Source organism: Microcebus murinus, chromosome 12 (assembly GCF_040939455.1).
Source record: "Microcebus murinus isolate Inina chromosome 12, M.murinus_Inina_mat1.0, whole genome shotgun sequence".
NCBI lineage: Eukaryota > Metazoa > Chordata > Mammalia > Primates > Cheirogaleidae > Microcebus > Microcebus murinus.
This window is the reverse complement of record NC_134115.1, coordinates 23,673,066-23,688,605: the sequence shown is the minus strand read 5'-3', so window position 1 is coordinate 23,688,605 and position 15,540 is coordinate 23,673,066. Positions and strand designations below refer to the sequence as shown.

General features: G+C 39.2%; 1 protein-coding gene across 1 annotated transcript in view; it reads right to left on the bottom strand.

Annotated features, from left to right (window-relative positions):
- The window catches only part of TRPM6 (transient receptor potential cation channel subfamily M member 6), a 162,915-nt gene that overhangs the window by 34,102 nt on the left and 113,273 nt on the right, over positions 1-15,540 (bottom strand). The window contains exons 26-28 of the mRNA XM_012759807.3: positions 6,814-7,961; positions 6,520-6,632; positions 872-995 (exon numbers count right to left, since the gene is read on the bottom strand). Coding sequence (XP_012615261.2) covers positions 872-995; positions 6,520-6,632; positions 6,814-7,961 — 1,385 coding nt within the window. The remainder of the gene's footprint in view (positions 1-871; positions 996-6,519; positions 6,633-6,813; positions 7,962-15,540) is intronic.

Below are 15,540 nucleotides of genomic sequence, written 5' to 3'. Positions count from 1 at the left end.
AGAGCACTTCCTGCCCACTTTAGTTGTGACAACCAAAAATACCTCTAGATTGCCAAATGTCCCACAGGAAGGCAAGGTGGGGTACAAAATCACTCCTTAGTTGAGAATCACTGACCATAAGAAGCAGGATTTTGAAGAAACATGGTAGCATAAATTTTAATGCAATTTCTACTTTGTACCCTTAAGTTTAGTATTTTAAATTATTTTAAATCTTTATGATATCTTAATCACATAGTCTTTCTGTTTATAAATTCATAAATTGCTCTAATGCAAGAATTTTAAAGTTTTGATCATTGCTGTCATTTCTGTTCATACTCTGCCCTCATGCTACCTGTTCCGACTTATTGTACATTCCACACCTAGCTGATGGCCTTCATTCCAGCTGGTTCATCTGTCCTCTCTCCTCTACAAACACCATTAGTAAGCTTAAAGGGTACTTACCCACCGAATAAACACTACAGATAGCCAGTATTAAATAATGAACTTTAACTCAAACCACTGAATTCTGTGTAAGGGTCCATAGCAATATCACATGTACTTTAAGAATTTATAACATTAGACAATCCCCCGCTACCCTGTAAACCAGGCTATATGAATGCCCTCTGGGAAAAACTCTTGAGTCAAGTACAACAGGTTTGAGTATAAGAGAATCTAAATCTTAACTTCTCTTTTCTGGATTTCTTTAAACAAATCAAATTGTGTTCCTAGAAATTAAAAAGAGAAAAGAGCTGTTTTCCCAAGAGAGTGTTGCCACCACCCCTTTCCCTCATTTCCACCTGAAAGACCAGGAGTTTTTTAATGGTCTAAAAAGTTTACCCTGAGAAAACTCCACAAGCGTTTTTGGGATCTAGGACTGTAGAATGTTACATACTTATCTGACTAAATTTGGATCCCGTAAGCCAGTTTCTGTTGCACTCCTCCTCTTCTGAGATATTATTTTCTCCTTGCTCTGGATTTGATTGATCACTTTGACAGCAGGCATTGATTGTTATGATCTGGAGAGAAACACACTTGTTAGAACACAGTAACATGAATCCAAAAGCATTCTGAGTCACATTAATAGAGGCACCACAGTGACGAGCGTGGTTGCTAACACTGGCTGCATTATTAGAATCACCTGAGAAGTTTTGATACTCAGGCTGGCAAGACACAAGCACCCGTGTGATTTCTCTTTGCAGTTGTGGTTAAGAACCAGAGTGTAGAGAAGGGGTTCTCAAACTTGAGTGTGCATCAGGGCTGGGGTGCTGGGGTAAATCACAGATCACTGGATCTCACCCCCAGTATTTCTGATGCAGTAAGTCTAGAAGAAGGGAGAATCTGAATCTCTACTAAGTTCCCAAGTAATGTTCATGCTGCTGATAGGAGATCATATTTTGAGAACCACTGTTATGGAGCAAAAAATCATAAGGCTTGGAGCCAAAGAACTGGTGTTGAAACTCTAACTCTGTCACCTAGAAGTTATGTGAACTTGGGTAAATCAAGTTAGGTTAATGTAACCTAACTCTAACCTCCATCCCCTTCATCACTAGAATAAAAGATAGCCAATAATATGGCGGCCCTATGTACTTCTCAGGTATGGAACAAATGGGATAAATGGTTAACTATAAAGCAATAAACAAATGCAAGTTGAGTACCTGAGCTCAGTTGCAATTTCTAGTTGAACTCTAGCCATCTGAACTATTCCAAAAATAAATCTACTTAAATCCATATTTCATGGGATTCCAGCAAGTCATGGCATTTTCTCTGAAAGAATAGCCTTCCTTATTGAGCTAAATCTCTCCCCTACAAGGTAGTTTTACATAATTGTCTCAATATTTGTCTCTTCACTTCTGTTTCTCATTCTAAAAATAGGGCTGAAGTATTTTCTAAAATGTATCCAGATTATTATTTGGAAAAATAAGTGTAAAATGGAAAAGTGAAGCAGGGCATTAAGACCATGAAAGGTGAATTCTTATAGAATTGCTAATTCAGGTCTAAGGCTTTCTAATGATATATAAAAAGATTCACTAAATGAAAACAAAAACAGCATACCAAAATTTGTCAGATAGAGCTAAAACAGTGCCTACAGGGAATTTTATAGCACTAAATGCCTATATCAGAAAAGAAAGCCTCAAATCAATGAGCAAAGTTTCTACCTTAACAAACTAGAAAGAGAAGAGCAAGTTAAAGCCAAAGTAAATAGAATAAAGAAAATAATAAAGATAAGAGCAGAAATCAATGAAATAGAAATCAGAGAAACATCAGTGAAACCAAAAGCTGGTTCTTTGAGAAGATCAATAAAATAGACAAACTTGCAGCCAGACCAATCATGTAACAAAGAGAGAAAACACAAATTTAAAATGTCAGGGATGAAAGAAGTGATGACACTACAGATCTCACAGACTATAAAAAGATAATAAGAGACTATATAAAGAACATTATGCCAATAAATTCAACAACTTAAATAAGTTCCTCGGAATACACAAATAAACAAAGCTCATTCAAGAAGAATTAAATAACATGACTAACCCTATATCTATTTCAGAAATTGATTTGTAGTTAAAATGTTTCCCACAAAGATGGTTTCATTGTTCAATGCTACTGAATATATTTCAGATTGAAATAATACCAATTCCTTACAAATTCACCTAGAAAATTGAAGAAGTGGCAATACTTCCCAACTTATCAAACCCAGAATCACCCTAATACTAAAACCATACAAAGATATTACAGTAAAAGTGAACTAAAAACAAATATCCCTCAAGAATACAGATGCAAAAACATCTTACCAAAATTTGAGCAAAATGGATGCAATATATAAAAAAAAAATACATTATAGCCAAGTGGGGTTCATCTCAGGAAAGTTGATTTAAAATTCTAAACATTAATTCTAACATAACAAAATCAGTTAACTCAATTCATCATATTAACACAATCAAAAGGAGAGCCATCTAATCATCTAAGTACAGAAAAGCATTTGACAAATGCTGTCATCCAGTAGTGACAAAAATTCTCTGACAACTAGGAATAAAAGAAAAGTTTTTCAACCTGATAAAGGGCATCTACATAAAAACATACAGCTAACATCATACTTAGTAGTAAAAGACTAAATGCTTTCCCCCAAAAGCAGATGCAAGGAAAGAAAATCTACTTTTACCACCTCTATTCAATATTGTACTAGAGGTTTTAGCCAGTGCAATCAGAAAAGAAAAAGAAATAAAACACATCCATATTGGAAAGGGAGAAGTAAAACTATATTTCTAGACAGCATGATCATTTATTTGGAAAAGTCTAAAGAAGCTACAAAAAAACCTACTTAAACAAGTACTTTTAGCAAGGTTACAGAATACAAGACCAATATCAAATATATTTCTGTATATCACAAACAAATAATCAGGAATTCAAACTGTTAAATGATGACAGTTATAAGATTTGAAACTATGAAATACGCAGAAATACACTTCATAAAAAATTTTTAAGACTTGTACACTGCAAACTATAAAACATGACTGAGAAATTAAAGAAGATCTAAATAGAGAGATATATCATGTTCATGATTTAGAAGACTCACTATTGTTAAGATGTCAACTTTCCCCAAATTGACATATACGTTTATGGCAATTCCATTCACTCCCAGCAAGCTTCTATATAAAAATTCACAAGCTGATTCTGAATTTATATGGAAATAAATGCAAAGAATGTAAAATAGCTATACAACTTCTTGAAAAAGAAAAAAACAATTTGGACCGGCAATATATGATATCAAGACTTATTATAAAGTTATTGTATTCAAGATAGCATAATATTGGCATAATGATAGACACACAGAAATTGATCCATATGTGTTATAGATCTACACAGTTAATTTTTGAGAAAGATGTCAAGGCAACTCAATAGGAAAGGAATATCTTTTTACCAAAAAACAATAGAAAATTTTGGTATTCATATTCAAGAAAGAGAGAGGGATGAAAGGAAGGAGAAAGAAAGGAAGCTCAGCTTTTACCTACCACCATATACAAAAATTATCTCAAAATGGATTCTAGATCTATCTAAATGTAAGAACTAAAACTATAAAACTTCTAGAAGAAAACATAAGAGAAAATCTTAGTGACCTTGGTTTTGGCAAAAAAATATTTAAATGTGATACAAAAGCATAGTCTATAAAAGAAAAAAATTTTTGACTTCATCAAAATAAAAAATTTATGTGCTTCAAAGGCAATTTATGACAATGAAAAGGCAAGCCACTGAGAGAAAATACTTACAAAAACATCTATCCAACAAAGGACTTCTATCTAGAATATATAAAAAAACTCTTACAACTTTATAAAAAGGCAACAACCCAATTTTTTAAATGAGCAAAATATCTGAACAGATTTGTCACTAAAAATGATACAGTCATGCGCCACATAACAATGTTTAAGTCAATGACAGACCACATATACAGTGGTGGTCCCATAGGATTATAACAGAGCTGAAAATTTCCTATCACCTAGTGATGTTGTAGCTGTCAAAATATTGTAGTATAATTACTTTATTTTGTATAAATTTAGTGTAACCTATATGTACAGTGTTTATAAAGTCTACAGTAGTGTACAGTAATGTCCTAGGCCTTCACATTCACTCACCACTCACTCACTGACTCACCCTGAGCAACTTCCAGACCTGCAAGCTCCATTCATAATTTAAGTGCCCTATACAGGAGTATCATTTTTTTTTATCTTTTATACAGTATTTTTACCATACTTTTTCTATGTTTATATACACAAATACTTGCCATTGTGTTATATCGGCCTACAGTGTTTGGTACAGCAATTGTGCTGTGCAGCTGCAGTCCCCAACCTCCACCACACAGCTCTGTGGCCTGTTAGGAACCGAGCTGCACAGCAGGAGGTGAGTGGCAGGCCAGCAAGCAAAGCTCCATCTGTATTTACAGCCACTCCCCATCATTTGCATCACCGCCTCCTGTCAGATCAGCGGCAGCATTAGATTCTCATAGGAGCTCCAACCCTACTGTAAACTGTGCACGGGAGGGATCTGGGTTGCATGCTCCTATGAGAATCTAATGCTTGATGGATAAGGGGTGGAGCTGAGGTGGTGATGCTAGCGCCGAGGAGCAGCTGCAAATACAGATTATCATTAGCAGAGAGGGTTGGCTGCACAATCAATGTAATGCACTTGACTCATCCTGAAACCATCCCCACAGCCCTGGTCCCTGGAAAAATTGTCTTCCATGAAACCAGTCCCCGGTGCCAAGACGGTTGGGGAGTGCTGCTTCTGTCTAGGTCTGTAGCCTAGGAGCAGTAGGCTATAACACATAGCCTAGGTGTGCAGTAGGCTATACCACCTAGGTCTCTGTAAGTACACTCTTACAATGTTCACACAATGACAAAAAAGCATTTCTCAGAAAGCATCCCCGTCGTTCAGTGATGCGTGGCTGTACAGATGGCAAACAAACACAAGAAAGATGCCTCGCAGCATTAGTCACTACAGAAATGCAAAGGAAACCACCATGAGATGCCACTACACATCCACTAATATGACTAAAATTAAAAAGACTGAGAACACTGGATTGGTGAGTCCTATGGTTTGAATGTTTGTCCTCTCCAAAACCAAAGCTGAAACTTAAACCCCAGTGTAACCGTAATAAGAGGTGGACCTTGAGTACATAAAAGGTTCTGCAGGTAACAAAAGAAGAAAAGGAAAATTAAGAAATAAAAATTAAAAAAAAGAAAAAATTGTTTTAAAAATTATTTAAAGAAAAAAAAAAAAAGAGGTGGGCCTTTAAGAGGTGCATGGATTAATGGGTTATTGAAGGAGTAGGTTAGTTATCAGGAGAGAAAGTCTGTTACAAAAGCTAGCCTGGCTGTCTTTCATGAGCTCCCTTGCCATGTGACACCTCGCACCACCCCGGGACTCTGTAGAGAGTCCCCACCACCAAGAAAGCTCTCACCAGATGTAGCCCCAGCATCCAGAACTTTAAGAAATATTAATAAATCTCTTTTCTTTATTAATTATCCGTTCTCAGGTATTCTGTTATAGCAACACAAAACAGGCTAAGCTGGAGAAAATGTGGAACAGCTGAACAGCTCAGACTATTGGTGGGCATAGAAAATGTTACACTTTGGAAAGCAGTCTGGAAGTTTCTTCAGAAATTATAAAACGACTTACCCCACAACTCTGACATTCTGCTTCTAAGTATTTACCAAAGAGAAATTAAAGCATAGATCCATAAGAAAAGATTTGTACACAAGTGTTCATAACAGTTTTTTCTGGAATATTCAAAAACTGAAAACAATCCAAATGTCCTTCAGCATGTGAGCAAGTAAATAAATGGCAGTATATCCATTCTAATGATTCAAATTTATATCTTCACTCCTTCCTGTAAAATACTATTTTATGTAGGTGGCAGTTTATAATAAAGAGAAATGAAGCCAAGATAGGCCACTGGCTTTTGTAACAGATCCAATCTCGTGATAACCAACCCATTCCCTCCATAATTCATTAATCCATTAATTTGCCCAAAACTTAAAAGACACTTACTGGCACCTGTAGTCCTTGTGTGTGCTTCCTTTTCTTTGACAATCTCCTGTCTTTGGCTAGCATCTTTGCTGTGCTCCAAGCTGACTGCCCTATTTCTGAGGATCTTGAAAGATCTGTAAGGGAAATAGTCTACATGAGAAAGTTTAACAGTGTGGGAGGCCCATTTTGTTTTACAGAAAAAACTGAGAGAATGGAAAGAATTTGAACATAGTTAAGAGTCACAGATTCTTTTTAAAAAAAGGTAGCAATGCAAAGGATTTAATACTGGCTTTTAAAAAAAGATTTGCCCCTTACTTTTCATCTTAGAGCTCTTCACCAATTTCTCCTCCTTGTGGAATCTAAAGCTATGGCTCCTAGTGAAAGGCCTGTCTCCGTGGAGAGAACTGATCCAAAAGGGTGTGTTTAGCTGGAGCCACGGTCCCACCTTTGAGCACTCGCTACTAGGGACCAATCTTGTTGAAGAATTATCAGACAGGGAGCTGCGCTGGCTCTGAGACTGGCACCGTTCACTCTGAGTGAGGTCGCTGTTGCAAGCGGAGGGCAAGCAGGTTTGCCATTTTTTCTTGATGCTAAACACACCGGTTTCATCGCCTTCTGAAAACGCCCAATTCACATATCCGCCTCCAGTGCGCATGCTCTTGATTTGGGAAGGAAGGGAAGTCGCTGTCAGGGGTGCAGGGGTGCAACACAAAGCGGGAAGAGCTCGCTCCTCCGTGCTTGGCTTGTCTGGTATCTGAGCGATCGGCTGGTGCTGCTCCACCGACTCAGCCACTGACACCTGGCCTGCGACACTGGGGGTCTGCCAAGTCAGGTGAACAGGAACCTCGCTGTGCATGACCTGTTCAGCCACCAGCACACCTGTACCTCCTTCCACAGGTGGTCTGGACAGAGGCAAAACAGTTTCTACAGGAAAAGGAACTTGCTTTAGACTAGAAGGGACTGGGAGAAATTGGCCATACTTTGAATGTGCTTGTCTGTTAGGAGACACCCCAAGAGCAACCCTCCTGTTTTCTGTTTCTTGCTCTTCCTGGTCACCTCTTACATTCGATGCCTCTCTCTGACTACATGTAATCTCAGGAAGCGCCCCCCTCTGCACCCTCAGGGGGTGCTGGCCTCTGGCCAGGCTCCTCAGCAAAGAAGGGGGCATGCTGTAATACTGGTATTTCTTCTTCCCAGACATCTCCATGCTGCCTAGAACCTCTGCACAGATGATATTGCTCCAGCTGTGGGGGAGTTTTCTGCAAGTAGAATGTTTTCTGTTGGCCAGGAGAGCCTCATCTTCTTGCAAGGTGTCAACAGCAGAAAGGACTTTTAGGGTATCCACAGTCAGGGCGGAGAGGTCCTGCAGGTGCCCCACCTGGCTGTCCAAAGACATTAAGGAGTCCTTTATAAAAGACACTTTTTCATTCATTTCTTTCATCTGGAAGTACATCTCTGTAACCCTAATGGTGAAGGGAGGAAGAAAAGCAATGAACACATTAAGTCGGTGGGGATTTGCCTGGCTCTCTCCTGTCCTGCTTCTATCCTTAGGCAGATCCTCAGACTGGGCTGCTTCCCTGAGTTAGGCCTGTCTTCTGCCTTCTCTCTCTAATATAGATTCTCAGCCCAGGTGATCTCCCCCACTCCTATAACTCCCACTATTGCCCCAAAGAGGAAAAATTACCAATCTACATTGCTAGCCCTTTGTTTCCTTCTAATATTTCCAAACCACATTTCCAGCTTCCTGCTATTTATTACTTCAATCATCTGATCAATCACCCCATTTCTATTCATTAATATATTTATTTATTTACACGACAAACACTTGAATACCTCCTACTGGCAAACAGTTTACTATTTTGATGGGAAAAGGAGATCCTGAGGAAGAAACTAGAATGACAGGAACAGAATTAATGATCAAATATGTAATTAAGAAAAAAAAATTATTGGTCTTAAAAAAAAAAAAAACTACAACTCTACACTTCAAATAGGCTTCCCAAATTCCAAACAGAATCTATTTCAAAGGACCTATATTCAGCCTGGAACAAATTTTTAAAATGACTTTGAATACTTTAACCCAAGATTATGATATCAGCTATTGATTCAGGTATAACCAACAAAACACATCTTCGTTTATGCAAGTGCAAAAATAAATTACAACTATTAGGTACCCATAATTAAATTTAAAATTTTTAAAATAAATTATAAGTGGAATTGAACGTACCAATTTTATTTAGAGAAATGTAGAGAGTGAAAGAAGAAAGTGTTGGTTAATATTTATCTGTATAATCTGCGTAAATATCTCTATAGGGGGATGTTTTGTTTTGTGTACCCCAAAAAAGATATGTTGAAGATTTAACCCCAAAACTCCAGAATGTGATCTTATTTGGAAATCAGGTCTTTAAAGAGGTAATCAAGTTAAAATACAGTCATTAGGCTAGACCCTATCCAATATGGCTGGTGTCCTTATCACAAGGAGAAATTTTGACACAGACATGCACAGAGGGATGACAAAGTGAAGACACATGGGGATACGTTAACCATCTATCTACAAGATAAGGAATGCCAAGGCTTGCCAGAACACCAGAAGCTAGAAGAAGCAAGAAAGGATTCTTCCCCAGAGACATCAGAGAAAGCATGGCCCTGCCAACACTTAGATTTTGGAGTTCTAGCTGTCAGAAGTGTGAGACAATAAATTGCTGTTATTCTAAGATACACAGTTTTTGGTATTTTGCTAAAGCAGCCCTAGGAAACTAACACAGTTAGCTAAGCTTAATGATCAATTGAATAAATTACAACATATATCAGATTTGAGTGCATAACTTGTATGTGAAAATATAATGCAAAATGTTAAAACAAAAATGAATTGGAAAATTAGTATTCTAACAAATTTGATGAGGCACTGATATCCTTTAATAAATCAAAAGCTTTTACGAAGTATCGAGGAAAAACATTACAAAGACTCCTAGGGACATGAACAGATAGTTCACAAAGATACAATACAAAAGACATGGAAAAACTAAAACAGTCAATCTCACTAGGTAATCAGAGGTGACAATTAAGGAGATAATGAGTTCTTCTATATTGTAATATTTGTTTTAAAAAAAAAAAGGGAGTAAAACAACTCAATGGTGGCAAGCATGCCATATTGTGACACCACACTTATAAAGAGGCTGTCATTTCACCATGCTAAAGCAGACAGATATTTGTTACATTATGAGATAGAATATTACACAGACATTGTTGATAGTTATTTTCTGTGGATGTCTGTCATGCAATGCGTTATACGTTTTTAAACTTAAATTTGATACAAAAATTTCGTAAGTAGCCACCAGGCGCGGTGGGTCACACCTGTAATCCTAGCACTCTGGGGTGTCTAGGCGGGAGGATAGCTTGAGGTCAGGAGTTCGAGACCAGCCTGATCAAGAGCGAGACCCCGTCTCTACCAAAAATAGAAAAAATTAGCTGGGCATGGTGGCGCATGCCTGTAGTCCCAGCTACTCAGGAGGCTGAGGCAGGAGGATCGCTTGAGCCCAGGAGTTTGAGGTTGCTGTGAGCTAGGCTGATGCCATGGCACTCTAGTCCGGGCAACAGAGCAAGACTCTGTCTCAAAAGAAAAAAATTGTAAGTAAAGATATAATAAAAGTTAAAATATATTTATGAAGTATATGCAATTATTTGGAGAAAAGGTTTTTGATGTGTAAGGGGGGAAAAATACAAACTTGTATCGTTTTAACTGAAAATATATAGAGGACTAAATAGGAAAAAAGCCAAAATTTTCAGTGAGCTCTGTCTTATGATACTGTTTTTTCTTTCTTTTTTTCCTCTGTTTTGTTCTTCTATTTGGGGGAAGGAAATACAATTCCAATTTCTCAATAAGGAAACTCTTTAATAAACAGGATTAAAGTACTAACCAGCAAGACAGGGAATCTAACCAACAGGTGCATGGCTGACATGACCACTACAGAAATAAAAAAGTATCTCCAGTCTTATTTGGGAGCAGAGAAAAGCACTGATTATACCACGAAGAGGTTAACACTCAGTTGTAACAAATACTTCCCAAAATAGTGTTAGACTTCCCATCTCTAGAATACACCTCAAAGCATAGGGACTGAAAGAACTTCCACTTCTTCTTACTGAGAGCTTTGTAAATAGGAATTAAAAAAAAAAAAAAAGAAGGTGGTATTTTCCATTTTTATTCTATTCCATGTGGGTTAGAGCCCTCTCTTTCTTGCTTCTGCTATAGAACTCAACTTCTATAACTCAATAGAGGCTTAACAAATGCTTTCTGACCTTCTGGAATCTGCAAAATTAGAATTGGCAAGGATGATGTGGGAAAGAGCACAAAATATATGTATATTCCCTTCCAAATATGCTTAATTAGAGCCTTTCCATCCAGTGCACTGTTTCATCTAATTCAAAAACAGTACAGTCTGAACAGCAGTAATGGAGACTCATTAAGTTCCATTAGCAGCAGTCACATCGAATGGATACAATAGCAACCAGCAACTATTCACAGCAACAGGTAACACGCTTCAATAGAAACCTGTTAGACAAGTAACCTGGTCACCTTCAAATTGGGCCCTCTTGCTTTTACGGGTACTTATTTTTCTAAAGCTCAATGTCCTGTGAAGCATACTTTAATTATATTCCTAGACCCCCCCAAATACATTAATTTAATCTAGCCTTTTCGTCATTCTGACACACAAAATAAATTCTTATAATTTTAGTTCCCTCTGTGCAGAGTATGAGCATAAAGGAAAGACAAGAATGGTAATTGTTTTATTGGAGGCCTTTGGACAAGATACTTCAAAACGAGATAATAGCAAGTATAATTATAATCATCATGAAAATCAGAATGTTCACTGGGTGCTCACTACGTGCCAGGCGTTTTACAAAGGCTCTGCATGTGCGATTTTATTTAACAACCCTATAAGGAGGCATTACTTGTATCCCTTTCATGGGAAAGAGGTTGGGTCACATAGCCAGTCACGTGGCTGGCCAGGGACCGAGTCGGGCATCAAACACGAGCAGTCTGACTCCACGTTCAATGGCATGAAGCACCGCATTCCAGGACCTCTCAGCAGTTCAGCTGGGATCTAGGCGAAGTTTCTTTTGGGGGCTCCTAGAGTCCCATGAAGTACTAAACGCACTTCACCCACATTTCCCGTGCAGAGAGATGCTCACAGACATTCCTCAGTAACGTTTCACAGTCAAACAATGAGGCCTGCTCAAGCTGCAACTCTCCACTGTCGAGTTACAATGCACATTATGTTAAAGCAAGTGCATTTTTAAAAACCACAGCATTTCCCAAATAGAATGCATTCAAACATGCTCAGTGTGAAAAATATAAATGAAAACATTTTACTTCAAGGAACACAGAGAAGGAAAAGCTGGCTGACACTACTAGGGTCAAAAAAGAAACTAGGGTTGCAAGTAGAGAAAGAAAGCAAGGTATAAAACAGCCTTACCACACTCTTTTTCCCACTTGCACAACTCACTTAATTCTAGAAGGAGTAACATTCACCAGGTGTCAGGTAGGTGGTGGGGGAGTAGGGGATTGGTATATTCACACCTAATGGGTGTGGTGTGCATGGTCTGGGGGATGGACATGCTTGAAGCTCTGACTTGGCTGGGGCAAAGGCAATATATGTAACCTAAACATTTGTACCCCTGTAATATGCTGAAATTTAAAAAAAAAAAATCTAGAAGGATGTAAGCAATCTCTTCTTTAGAGGTAAGCAAACATACAAATATCTTTCTGATCTCTTTTTCCTCCCTCTTCAAACTATTGCTCAGTTACGTTAGGAAATATTTACCCCCCCCTCACACCTCATTTATGAGCTCCCCAGAAATGACATCGACAAGTATGACAGTATAAAAACAGCACCACTGGCCAAGCACAGTGGCTCACACCTGTAATCCTAGCACTCTGGGAGGCCGAGGAAAGAGGATCACTTGATCTCAGGAGTCCAAGACCAGCCTGAGCAAGAGCAAGACCCTGCTTCTACTAAAAATAGAAAAATTAGCTGGGCGTCATGGCATGAGCCTGTAGTCCCAGCTACTTGGGAGACTGAGGCAGGAGGATGGCTTGAACCCAGGAGTTTGAGGTTGCTGTGAGCTACAATGATGCCACTGCACTCTACATGGGACAACAAAGCAAGATTCTGTCTCAAAAAAAAAAAAAAAAACTGCCATTGAGATAGTTCTATCAGGAGAGAAAATTGGCTGTATTTTGCAGTTGAATTAGAGCTTCATTAAACTCCTTGGAAGTATCCATAGTTTTCAGGAGCTACATACCCATCTACCTTCTAATCCTCTACTCAAATCCCAAGAAAGGAATCTAAGAAAAATATAACGAGATATGATAATTAATGTTTTTAGGATTTTATTACCATTTAATTATTTGTTTGTAAATGTCTGGTTCCCAAATTTCTCCTCTGTGTCACTTGGCTTCTGGTACCACCTTCTTTTTGTTCTCCTTATACTCCTCTGCCCAGTTCCTGCTTCTCTCTTCCATGAGTTCCTCTTTCTCTGCCCACTGTACAGAAGTTGGCACCTCCTAGGGTTCAACCCTCAGCCCACCCAGTTTCCTCACTCTACTTGCTTGATGGGCACAATCCCTTCCTCTGCCATATTTTAGTTTCCTACAATGGGCAGATGACTCCTACAATTGACTCTTCCCATAGGCAGATGATCTCCTCATCCAGGTCTTCAGATTCATGCATCCCAAGACTCCTGGACATCTCCAGCTAAATGTGCCACAAGAACCTTCAGCTCAAGAAATCTACACTGCTTTCTTCCCATACCTTTTATACATTCTTTATCTGGATGGCACCTTCTTTCAAAGCTTGATTACCCCTGCTACAGTCATCCTGGACTCTATCCCCTCCCTCGGCTCACATCTAATCCCTAACACGACTCATGAATTGTCCTTTCTCCATATGTCTCGTTCATCCCTTCCTTTCACTCCCAACACCACTAACCTGGACTAGGCTGGAGGACTCACCACGGGCTGCACCATTCTCTCAAGGGATCTCCCTGGCTCCGGTTCTGACACCAAATCCACATTACCACTGAAGGTAAATCTGTCCATATCACTGGCCCTCTAAAAGCCTTCCTCACTTTATAGTTTAAAGTAAGGAGCTCTCCATGAACTTGTCCTAGTTCATAATCTTGGGGGAAGAGAGTAGGCTATTTCAACCAACCCCAACTTATCTATTTATTTCCCTTTTCTTAAGGTTGGGAAGGAGATCTGTGTTTAAAGAGAAATTATACTCACAAATTTTTGGAGTCTATTTTTGCAAAATAATAGATAACTTTCATTGCACCCTTTCTATTAGCACACTGCCACATGGGTCATCTATATTATCTCATTCATCTTCACAACTCTAAGAGGTAGGTCTGTCTTCTTTCTTTTTTTTTTTTTTTTTTGAGACAGTCTCCCTTCTGTTGCCTGGGCTAGAGTGCCATGGTGTCAGCTTAGCTCACAGCAACCTCAAACTCCTGGGCTCAAGTGATCCTTCTGCCTCAGCCTCCCAAGAAGCTGGGACTACAGGTATGCACCACCATGCCCGGCTAATTTTTTATATATATATTTTTAGTTAGGCAATTAATTTCTTTCTATTTATAGTAGAGACGAGGTCTCGCTCTTGCTCAGGCTGGTCTCGAACTCCTGACCTTGAGCGATTAGCCCGCCTCGGCCTCCCAGAGTGCTAAGATTAAAGGCGTGAGCCACCACGCCTGGCCTAGGGGTAGATCTGTTTTCATGTCCATTTTATAGATAAGTACACTAAAGCCCAAAGAGGTTCAGGAAATTTGCCCAAGTACAATAGCTAGTAAGCGGCTGCAGCAGGACTTTATCTCAGCTCTGTAACCTCCTAATGTGGGTGTATGCTTCACACAAAATTGAGAACCAAGCTGGCCCACAGACTCAGTGAGCACAGCTGTAAGGGGGCAGACTGTGTGGAAGAGGGAAACAGAAAGAGAAGTCATATAGCTGTGACCTAAAGATATTATTTAGGTAAAATAGGATTTTATGGACTCACAAATCTATGCTATTCAATTTTGAATATCAAATTCAGTTTGATATTCAATTTTTTCTCACTATTAAATCTGATCTGAAGTTTAATCACCCACATAAACACGTATTTGCATGGATATGGTATCAATAGAAAAGTCCAGACTTACATAAATATGACTTATGCCCATAGTGAACCATTTAGGAAGCTCTTAATGTGACTCAGTTTTAAATAAATAAAACCATATTTAAGGATTCACACCTATCTATCTGATAGTTGGACATTGGGGAAAAAATACTTGCATAATAAGGTATAACATTTTATAGTCAGTTCCATCTATATTCAAAAATGAAGGAACACATTTAACTTCTGTCAATTTGCTTCCACTTACAAGAGCAATTCTGTGTTTAAAAAAAATGCATATCATCCCATATAGTCTTGCATATTTTAACACGATCCATGTGCCCAGTTAGCAATGCATCCATCCGTGATAGCTTCTGTCCCATTATAGTCTCTTAATACGTTCACGTTCTCCAACACATCTCCTCTTTCCTCAAACCTCTGACTGCCCTCCCTACCCCACCCTCCTGCCCTCAAATCACACACACCCACAGGCGCTCCCGGTGGAGGGCTTTGCCTCAAGAACTGTGCGCCCACCACTGTGTCTGCCTCCTCTCGTACCCCGACCGCACGCTCTCCTGTTCCCCTGCGTGGGGGGGAAGCCCAAGGCCCTCCTCCATGAACCTGCCCCTCCAGCACCTCCCCCGGCAAACAGCCTCCTCTCTCCTGCTTCTGCAGTTTCTCCCCTGCTGACGGGTCATCTCTGGGGCCATACAACTGTATTTTGCTATTTCCACATGAAGCAAAACAAAAGGCAAGAACCTCACCATGTCCCCACTTCCCATCTCACTTCTCTGCCTGGTAAAACTGCCCCCAAAAGCCAATTGCAATTGCTGTCTCCATGTCTATTCTCTCTTCACTGACTTCAGCGAAGCTGCCACCAACTCCACTACACGACAGT